Source organism: Bradysia coprophila (assembly GCF_014529535.1).
Source record: "Bradysia coprophila strain Holo2 chromosome IV unlocalized genomic scaffold, BU_Bcop_v1 contig_144, whole genome shotgun sequence".
Taxonomy (NCBI): Eukaryota; Metazoa; Arthropoda; class Insecta; order Diptera; family Sciaridae; genus Bradysia; species Bradysia coprophila.
In genome coordinates, this window is record NW_023503373.1 from 2,831,157 (window position 1) to 2,842,343 (window position 11,187).

General features: G+C 35.9%; 1 protein-coding gene across 2 annotated transcripts; it reads right to left on the reverse strand.

Moving 5' to 3' along the window:
• Positions 1-4,014: 4,014 nt before the first annotated feature.
• Positions 4,015-7,454, reverse strand: LOC119071227 (G2/mitotic-specific cyclin-A). Of its 2 annotated transcripts, none has more exons than XM_037176044.1 (6): positions 7,000-7,454; positions 6,704-6,894; positions 5,505-5,918; positions 5,171-5,375; positions 4,860-5,107; positions 4,015-4,788 (listed from the first exon to the last, which is right to left on the reverse strand). In XM_037176044.1, exons 1-6 carry the CDS (start codon positions 7,144-7,146, stop codon positions 4,632-4,634), a joined length of 1,362 nt encoding a protein of 453 aa, XP_037031939.1. In that variant the 5' UTR covers positions 7,147-7,454; the 3' UTR covers positions 4,015-4,631. The 2 variants fall into 2 exon arrangements, with proteins under 2 accessions (XP_037031939.1, XP_037031938.1); XM_037176043.1 differs by having other exon boundaries at positions 5,505-5,930.
• Between the last annotated feature and the right edge of the window lie 3,733 nt (positions 7,455-11,187).

The window sequence follows — 11,187 nt, forward strand, 5'->3', positions numbered from 1 at the left end:
GGCCCATATCACAAATTGTTCACTAATGTAATGAACTACCTTCGCAGCACCCAATGTAACATACTATTACTATGTTTCTTAGTTTTTCCTTAGTCAGGACGCTATGTTTTTATATAGAGGTATCGATAATCTGATTAGTGTTATCAACTTCTCGAGAGAAATATCAAGTGCCACTGTCAAGGCTTCATATACTTTGGGGATGTCACGCAGATCGCCACTTTATTGCGTTGTACCAAATTCTCCAAAAAATCTTCTTACAAAAGAACTGATAACGCCCAAAAACACTTACAGCGGAGGTGTGATGCAAGTCCCTTTATCCACTTACAGAAGAAATGATATCGGTGGGGGTGACGCTTACAGTTTCGACTCACAAAAAACCATACAAAAAAAATTGCGTCACATGTGGCAGATGTTGAGGAAAGTACTGTTAAGAAAATTGTTAAAATAGGGAAAAATACGTCCAGAAGCATAGGAAAAACGGAGAAAAGCCACTTTGTGATGCAAATTTTTTTTGGTAATTTTTTTTTCTACAATTTTTTCGGAACAATTTTCGCGGGGTCAACCTATGAATTACAGATGAGTCCAAGTTTCGACGAGGATGGTGAAAATAAAAATTTTCAAATATTGTACAATTCAGACAAATTTTGTAAAATCCATTCATGGCATGGAATCCTCTACCATTATCGCCATTCAAAGAGTTTCAAACTTTCTTCATCTTGGACATATCACGATTTTCGAGATTTTCGAAATTTTCGAAATTTCGTGTTTAGCTGGCTGTGGCTACGTGGTCAGGTTGTCGAGGGAAGTTACTTTAACACGAATTAGCTTAGAATTAGTCCCTCTATCCGTTGGGATAACAATCTGTATTCAAATTGACTCGACGGTCCCGCACGTCCAGGTGTGCCGGATCTCCGAAACGGCTGGATGGATCTGCGCAGTGGCGGATTATGCCATGGGCAATTCGGGACTTTGTCCTGGGCGCTGGAAAAATTGGGGCGCTGGAAAAATTGGGGCGCTGGAAAAATTGGGGCGCTGGAAAAAATTATGAGCAAAAAATGACTCTAAAATTACATAGGAAAATTTGAAATCGAAAATATCGCGCCAAATTTAGATCGCTCTAGAGTGATTTCGTTATCAATATTTTAATGAAATTTAAACTTTTTATAGCCATGGCAGTATGGGCAGTATGTCACCTAAATTTTTACAAATTCTTCCAAGTCTCATTTTTATGTTGTATATTTTGTATTCATATACTCTCAAGTAATATTGACAAAGTCGGGTTTTAAAAAGCCTGGAGCAAAACTTGAGCCCAAAAAACTCACTTTAAAGGTGTTTTGGCTAAAACCATAAAAATACAAACTTTTTTCAACAAAAGCAGAAGATCTGTCAATTTTTTTTATCATGAACACAACCCTAATATTTTAATACTATCACCCATCAATTTTTTATTCTGAGAAGAAGAAGAAGAAAACGTTTATTTACACACAAAAATATACATAAATAAAGGTGCTACCCTCGTATCGAAGGATGCTTTACTACACAGCCTATCTATCTATCAGAAGACAATCTTCTTACTAACTAAAAGTCGCGTCGGTTTTTTTCGCTTTTCCGTTAAGAGGTTCCGAGCCTACGCTGAAATTGTAGCCTACATTTCTGCGTTTCGAAATTTTTGATCGCTGATATCTTCTTACGAGAGCCCTTTTTGAAAAATGTACGACCACATTTTCGAGTAAAAATATGTCAGCTTTGAATAAAAATTAAAATTGTCTGTGAAAGTTCCATGTGCTTTGAGAAAAGTGTACCTTTGATGCAAATTTGGGGCATCGGTACAGTTTTCTCAAAGCTGACATATTTTTACTCGAAAATGTGGTCGTACATTTTTCAAAAAGGGCTCTCGTAAAAAGATATCAGCGATCAAAAATTTCGAAACGCAGAAATGTAGGCTACAATTTCAGCGTAGGCTCGGAACCTCTTAAACAGTTAACTTGGTCAGTTGTAAATATGATTATTAATAATGAAAATAGTCTTGACTAGTATAGTTTCAGAAATGTCTTTAAGCTTATCACGATTTAACTTGAATTCGTTGAAGAAATCTACCACACTTTTGCCGATGCAGCCTCTGCTACCAAACCACAGTCCTCGCACTGACCAGTTCCTCACGCCAAACGAATCTCTGTAACGCTCCGCGTAAAATGGTATGCACTTTTCGTATATTTCACGTTTCACTTTGACGATCTTGTCATCTTGATTGATGTCGTTGGTTTCGTATCGTATGGTAGGATCTATGATGAACGCGTTTTTTGATTTTGAGTCGAAGGCGATGATATCGCTTAAGCGTGATTTTCCATCCGTGTCAATGGCGAAAACCTCGACGAAACATTCAAAACTTCTCTCTCGCAGCAAATCGGCTAGTTCGTGCTTCACGAAATGGTGCCTTGATGTGATTAGCAGGCTACTCGATGGACAGCTTCCAGTTACGTGTGCGATTGTTTCATTCTCTCTCTCGCATTTGCGACAGAGGCTGGAAGAGTTCGAGACACCTGGTACCGCATTAAGGTTGGCATAGTTAATGCTTAGCTTTATAGCAGAAACCCATTCAGATGAAGAGAGTGTGTTCTTGTTGTAAACAAAGTCGTTGCTTGCTGTATGTTGACCAAAGTGTATCGCACCAGATCCTTGGTACGATAGACTGCACCACTTTTCGTATGCTTCGTTTCGCAGTGCCGCTCGTAGTGTTTTCGTTGTATCGCCGACGATAAGCTTGTCCTGCAAATTCAGGTGAAAATCTACGAGTTTCTGAAAGTATATATATGTGTCGAAGGTCACCAAAAAATACTTTATGTACTTCAGTACGTATTTTATTGCTTCCGTACATAAAATCTTGTTGCTAACTCGTGCCTATTTTGCGCATACGATGTGTTGTCAACCTCGGCTTCGCCTCGGATTGACAATTTTCACATCTATTGCGCAAAATTTCCATTTACGCAATAGTTAGCAAAATAGCTATTAAGCTATTACAAGTCCGATGAAAGTATGAAAAAAGTTGAAAAATATTTCCGAATTTCGTTTTGCATGATCATTGTGAAATTCAAAGTGAGCTCTAAAAACATGTGACCTTAAATATTGTCTTGTGAATCAGGAAAAAAATGTAACTTTGTTCGATTTAAAATCTTTACAGTGACCCGAAATTTGGTAAAATCAGAGTTTTTTGAAGCAAGTTGAAAAATCAATACTTCTGAGATAGAAACTCATTTTTTTATATTTAAGATTGATTAATAATAACTAAATAAGTCTCTTTTTTGTCGTTTACACAATGTTGATTTTCCCACTTGTCTCAAACATATTTTACTGATAATTCGAACCACGGTTTCTTTTTTTCTTGTTATCATCAGTGCAGGTTCTGTGACTCTAGTCCGTACTACCTCCTTTCACTCATACGAAGAAACTGTCTAACAAAACAGGAAACAAAACACCAAAAAAGAGAACAAAATTGGCGCTAGATTTTTATTTGCCAGGGGCGCTAGAAACGTTAATCCGCCACTAGATCTGCGAACTAAAAGTGGTTCCCGTGGTTCCTTATAGTACTCGAGTCCCTCAATAAGAACATGAAGAAAAAGCAGAAGTGGTGTCGCGACTATATTTAAGTTTTGTTCAACCCCACCGTGAGTGGTTTTGGGCGATACCAATTTCGATCATTTCAGAAAAGCGGAGAATTCGAAGGCAATTTTCTAGAATGATGTTATTACTCGTACAAATCTTCCGAAGATAACACCCAAGGGAACAATCGACCAATAAGGCAGCCGTTAAGGCTGAGGGCTAAATTAAATAAGAGCAACAACCAAGTTGTGTCAAAAACTTTTATTTTTTAAAAAAGTACAAAAAATTGTTTGTTTTTTTAATTAACTACTTGATCCTGATTATCTATCTAAAACATCAAATGTATAATAATAAAATGATTGGTGTACAAAAGAACCGTCAATTTTGTTTTTGTCTTTTTCTTAAATTCTTTTCCGATTTTTTTTTTCATTTAAAAAAAAATATTTTAAACTTTGCGATAATAAATTAACTGTACAATGCATAATAGAACAGCATAATACTAAGCTGACATTAATATTGGAAAATGGAATAATCAATTTAAGTGGAACATATGTGTCTTATGGGCTATTCAAAAATGAATAACTCGCTTTTTCGCTTCTGTTTCGTTTAAACGACGCGTAATCCGGAAATAATCTCTAATTGCCTAAGCGCTAATGATTAGTTTAAAAGGTCACACGGAATTACAGTTAAATTAAGCTAAGTTTCTAAGTCAAAAATGAAACGGTTGCCGTTCAGATACACAACGCAAATTTTTTTTGTTTTTGTTTTTCTCAATTTTTATTTCTGAATATTCTGATAAGCTGATCTGTAATTCACTAATAAAAACTACGTCGTCAATATAGGTAGCAACTCATTTTATTAAGTTGCGTGTGGTTCAGCTCATCAATATATTCAATTCAAAATCAGATCCTATTTGACAATTTGTTGGTTTTTCCCCACAATGTTGGTAAGCAAAATTATTAAAAAGAAACAAAATTAACAACCAACTTCACACATGCTACTTCACACCGATTGAAATTTCCCTGTACTACCCCTTAAAGGGAATGCAGAGTCGATGTGATTTTCCGTACGTTATCGTTATTGTGTTTATTGTGAGCTTCCTTTTCGATTTCATCTTTCATTCGCATTACAGCGATAATGTATAGGCCGTCGTTCATTTGAATCGGTTGCATTGTGGACACTTCTTTGTACCTGGCGAATAATAGAAATGAAAATACGTAAGTCCGGGGTCCCATAAGCGACTGACAAAAAGATCAACTCACTTCGAAGCCTTATATTTGTCCTGGATGGCTTGTTGTGGTAAATCCACCGACGCCATATGCGTATTACTTAAGTGGAAAATGACTTCTTTCAAATCGTCTAATGAATATCCCGTAATTTCTTCCAGATTCGTCGACCAAATCGGTAGATTCAAATTGTGACGAGCTAATGCAATCGCAGCAGCTGATATTCTGGACGGCATGTATTGTAGATAAGGATCCGTTTCCAACAGCGACAATTCGCATAGATACTGAAATAGGGAAAGGCAAAGAGTGAATTGGCTGCCGCAACAGAAAAAGTCTGTACAATTTACCATTGCCAGGAATTTGCATTCATCAGTCATTTTGGATATCGTAGTGTAGCTGTTTAGGAATGTGTATACTGTCGGTATAGACAGGTCGAACTGTAAGACTTTGAGCAGAAGATTTTCCATTCTGAACACTTGGATTCTTGAGTAAGTGTGATCGGTGATGTAAATGAATTCGTTTACGTCTGGCGGATAAATTTCCTCGTATTTTCTGTAACAAATGAACGGTAAGGTTAGTTCAATCACAAACTTTTGTACCTAGGAACGGTTAGTCTTTTGATTCAAAACTGTGATAAGCTTGCCGTTTGTGAACATCTAAAAGCAAACAAAAAATACTTACGCAGCAATGAACATGGCAGCAGTTCCTACCAATTGCAGCTTAGCCCGAACCACCGACATTAAACTCAGAAAACGGTCAATGTACGTGACTGCCAGGCACAGTGTCTCGCCATGTAGCTTATATTCTTCACCAACTTCTACCAACCAGTCGATTAAGATGGTCCTCATCGATTTGTTGATATCGGGCTGTCTGCGCATGTAGCCAAATTTGGGACGATTTCGAGATTCAGCTTCGCGTAAATAGTGTAGAATGTCGGTTTGGTACTCTTCCACTTCGAAAAAGCGCTCGCGGAAAGTACTGACACTTTTCGATGGTTCCTCAATTATGATCGACTTTTCAATCGACATTGGCGATATCATGTCCGATATGGACAATGGCGTTTCGATGTCATTGGGAAGTTCCTGTAGTGGTTGTCTGGAAGAACATCATAAGTATGTTTATTCAGTTGTTGGTAAAGAATTTGATGTGCGTGACGTTAAAAGTGATTTTTGGGTCTTCGACACAATGGAAAATTTTACGGTTGCAGGTAGTTGCGGGTATTTGATTCTGGCTTTGTGAAAATGTTTTTAAAGTCAGGTAGAAAAAATTGTTGTACATTCACCTCATCCATGATATACATTCAGTAGCTTAGCCGAAAACAGTTAATCGTGTTCGGATCTTTTGCAGTATTGGCAGTCTAAAAAATGTAGTTTCCTCACATTATCCACTCCCACAATTTTTTCAATTCAAAATCAATTTTCAGAATTTTATTATTCAAAGTAAGGTGTACCAGGTACCAGCGTCCGGCTATTGTGATTTCATTGCTAAATTTTTTTATGAATGAAATACCAATATATGTCCAACTACAAGTACATGTCCGTCCATACACTGGCACCGCCAACATACTAATAAAACTTTTCAACAGAAAAGGAACCGCTATGCATATCAGTTTAACACTGTAATATGCTACAGTGGAAAAAGCAATTTAACAATGAACATCTACCTAAAATACGTTCAGATGGAACGATTTTCACATATTTGTAGCCAAACGCCCAAATTCGCTACCAATACTGAAATGCTTCATTGCTTAACAGAAATCACGAATTCAATGCACTGAGTAAAATGAGGAAGCCGAATTGTGGTATCTAATGAACTTGTTCCATATTCTCTCATAATTCGTATTTCGCTTGTAAAAACTAAATGCAAAAACTCAGACTTACCTGAAAGTGGATGTATTTTGGATCGTTTCCATTTTCGCGGAATCATCGTTCGATTCCGAAGCAGAAACATTTTTATTTGCTCCACTAACAACAGTGAACGCTTTGAATTTATCAACCGGAACGAAGGCGTCCTTAGGAGCTGCATTTTCGTCATTGAAAACTTTTGTTTTTGTCACTGGCAAATCGACACCCTGGAGACGAAAAAGAAAATATTGATTAAAAAACAGTTAGAAAGATCCAACATTTGCAGGTTATGTGCGCCAATCAGAGTCGGAAAATTTGAAAATGAAAATTACCGTTTTCAACGCATGCGTCTTTGTTCCACGCTGAACATTGTTTAAAACAGCGAATGTATTGCGTTTTTCATTTAATTTAGATGGAATCAAAGTAACTTTATTTGGATTAGAGTTTTCAACATCCTCATGAATGCGAAATGTCGCCATTTTAAATCCTCTTTACAAAAATAGACAAAAATACGCAGCTAACGAACAGACTGACGACCTTTACGAAAGAAAACAATTTTCAAACTGTCGTTTGTAGCTCACTTCACAAGCTGTTCTCTGCGTTTATCTTATGTAAATACTTGAAAAATTTAGCAACACATTATGTGCAACGATATAAACTACCGAGTCTTTATCCAAATCAACGACAAACTAATAAATATTTCCTTTTCACGACAAAAACTACTTCGCTTAAGGACTGCTTGCGATATGATGCCCGTTCGATGCTGTTGCAGTGCTGCAATGTACTTTTTGACAGCTATTTCTGTATCGAAATTTTTTAAGTTCGAAAATGCGATGATCGCGTACTAGATTTCTAACAACAAAAAATTTTGGTCGTTAAGTTTGTTAAATATGTTAATAAATATTCTTAAATATTTCTCAGGAAAAATCAATTAAATAGTAATTTATAAGATCGATTTCAAAAGGATTTATTATTCACTAGAAGTGTAATATATTGTCTATTGTTTATTTTTTAACGTTTTGAAACTAAGGAAACTAAGGGAAAATGTAATAGAGTTTTCTACTGTACTTATTATGCTTTAGTGTATTCTGTCATTTTCAAATGTCATGGCGCATTTTTCATGTGACCACCTTCACTACGTGACATTTTTCGCATGAAGTTCGAGTCAAAGATTGAATGGAATGAGAAATTTCTGGGCCTCTACACTACACTGTCGTTAAAACGTTAAACAGTCACGAAAGGAATGAGAGATTGCTTATGAAATCGTACAAAATCTTTTTTCTAGTTTCGATTTCGACGCAAAAGAGACCTAATTCAAATTTCTCTTTTTTTTATACTGAAAAACGTGACAGGATAAGAAAATGAAAATTTGAATTAGGTCCTCTTCGCGTCGGTATACGTTCTGTACTTGGAAAGGTCACGCAGATGTAGATACGCGGGTGACACACAAAAATTGTCAGTTTCATACATTTTAATAAGGTGGATTCTTAAATTTGACAACTTCATAGTAAATAAATTCCATTTTATATTATGTGTTCCCTTCCCGCGTATCTAATGAAATAAAGAAAAGGCTAACTGACTTGGTGAATTTAGTTTCTTAATATAGCGCAGCCTCAGTTTAGTTTGGCTCATTATGGGTTAACTAATCACTAGTAACTAAGTTCACCAAGCTCCCATTGTCTACAGGTTTTAAATAGATAGATCTACGTAGTATAGGAGAGTATGTTTAGAAACTAAGAAGAAATGTAATAGAGTTTTCCCATATTTTAGTACATTCTGTCATAAAATTACCGATGTCACTGCGCTTATTTTCATGTAAACCAACATATGGTGACATTTGTTCTATGAAGTACTATGAAAAAAATGTGGCGCCTCTACAAGCCAACCCACTTGCCCCACTTTTCGTTTTGTCCTTCGAAATAAATTTTGATTCACAATCTTCTTGAAGAAAAGGTTTCTCTAGGCAGATATATTTTTTTAAATTTTTATATGTACATAGAAAACTCCAGTTGGCCTGTAGAGACGTCACTTTTTTTTAGTACTTCATTCTTTGCGCTATATTTTCTGGTGATACAACTTCACTCTGGTAAAACATCTAAATCCATTAAATGTTGCTAACGAAGAAATTGGTTCATTATAAAAAAGAGCGCTGACATTAGCAATTTTATGTATTATTTCCATTTATTTCAAGAAAAAAATAGAGGTTACAGTTTCCTACTTCTATTTGCATAAAGCACGAAAAAAAAAGAATTAACTCAAAATATTATACAGAAAAGGAAAAGTTAGTCTGCGTACACAATTTTAACGATTCAAAGAAGCTATTTCATGCATCGATATAATAAAGGGTAGATAAGTAATGTCAAAGCAACTTTATGCGGAAAGATCACATGGATGTATGTGTAATGTAACTTACGTTTTGAGAAACCGCGCGAAATAATGTCATACAAATATCTGAAAATAATTGAAACTATGCATTTCTCAATTTCCTTTTTCTCTTCGTTTTGTGTTGTGATTCGTATTTTTTGTGTGCTATATTTCCGAAATTTTGTTCTTCGTGTTTCATTATCTACAGTATATTATATCGATGAGTTCATGTAATTATACGGAGTGATTTAGTTTCCCTATACTTTAAATAAAGTTGAATTCTGAGTTGTCTGTTTTGCCTCCGTTTACGGGACGTTTCTATTATTTAGATGACATTCGCATTGTTTTAATTCCAGTGGAAATGTTATGGAAACAGCTGGAAAACGGAGACAAAACGGATGACTTTGAATTCAATTATGTCATCCGTTTTGCCTCCGTGTACGTGGCAGTTATTATTTTAAACAATTTGCTTCTGTCATGTATGTACACAAACGGAATGAAGACGGAGACAAAACGGAATGACTGTGAATTCAGACATAGATTCGTAAATAACTATTTCATGTCTCACGTGCGAAAATTTGATATATGATTATGCTGGATGCTGTCTTGTGAATTTTTCGAAAACTACCACTCTATTCGGTAAACATCTCATGGCATGGAAGATGCGGGAAAAGGCAATAAAAACGCATAAGATTCTATTCAGTACAATTAGGCCGTGTGTCACCGCACATCCTTTAAAAGAATTAAAAAATTCTCAAATAAGTTGACATTTTTAGTCCGAACATTTCTGACAACAAACTTGATGTAAGCCTACACGCCAACTTTTCCAATTTTCAACAAACTAATCCTCGCCGAGTTAATACTGCAAAATACGAATACGACACACAATTTGTGACTTGGACTTTGCCAAACAAAAACAAATTGACAATATAATAGCATTTCAGTTGATCGCTAACAAAAATCGAATACACACAACATTGTCCTACAAGTTCACCACACTAATTTTAACTGAAAGCCAGACTTCCACTTCCAAGGTCTTTAGGCAATATATACCTTGCGCTTTGCGTATTTGTGGGGAACATGCAAAAGTTCATCACAGTAGGCTATTGAACCCACTAAAATCTAATTTTAAATCGCTAGAATAATTCCATAAATCTAAATGTGATACTAAGAAACCACGTGTTTCAATAAGTCCTGGGAGCGATCCTGAAGACATGGACCTAATCTTTTTGGGCTGAACGGCGTACTTTCGTTCACTTTTCCAAGCCCTCTCAAGAAATATCACTAAATAACTAAAGAAATCCAACATTACATCTACATTACACATTACATTACACATTGCACATTACATTACATTACATTGTAATGTAATGTAATGTAATGTAGCGTTACAAACTGCATCTTTGATTTCTGAAGCCAATCGGCGAGATAAAATTTTTTGGTTTGCGAACTTTTAAAGTACTCACAAAAGTTCACCAAAGTGCGCTGCTGAACCCAGAAAAAGTTAAGCCCGACTGTCTAGATTCGCTCCCTGAACCTTGCAATATTACGTAATATTACGTAATATTGCAAGGTTCAGTGAGCGAATCTAGCTACTAATACCCAACTTTTTCTGGGTTCAGCAGCGCACTTTGGTGAACTTTTGTGAGTACTTTAAAAGTTCGCAAACCAAAAAATTTTATCTCGCCGATTGGCTTCAGAAATCAAAGATGCAGTTGTAACGCTACATTACATTACATTACATTACAATGTAATGTAATGTAATGTGCAATGTGTAATGTAATGTGTAATGTAGATGTAATGTTGGATTTCTTTAGTTATTTAGTGATATTTCTTGAGAGGGCTTGGAAAAGTGAACGAAAGTACGCCGTTCAGCCCAAAAAGATTAGGTCCATGTCTTCAGGATCGCTCCCAGGACTTATTGAAACACGTGGTTTCTTAGTATCACATTTAGATTTATGGAATTATTCTAGCGATTTAAAATTAGATTTTAGTGGGTTCAATAGCCTACTGTGATGAACTTTTGCATGTTCCCCACAAATACGCAAAGCGCAAGGTATATATTGCCTAAAGACCTTGGAAGTGGAAGTCTGGCTTTCAGTTAAAATTAGTGTGGTGAACTTGTAGGACAATGTTGTGTGTATTCGATTTTTGTT

Bases quoted from the DNA above. Each gene is read 5' to 3' on its own strand.
- LOC119071227 (XM_037176043.1), bottom strand. From the start codon at position 7,146: ATGGCGACATTTCGCATTCATGAGGATGTTGAAAACTCTAATCCAAAT. The intron at 5,931-6,703 runs GTAAGTCTGAGT...AACATACTTATG, and splicing joins CAAAATACATCCACTTTCAG to ATGTTCTTCCAGACAACCAC. The intron at 5,376-5,504 runs GTAAGTATTTTT...CATTTGTTACAG, and splicing joins GCTGCCATGTTCATTGCTGC to AAAATACGAGGAAATTTATC.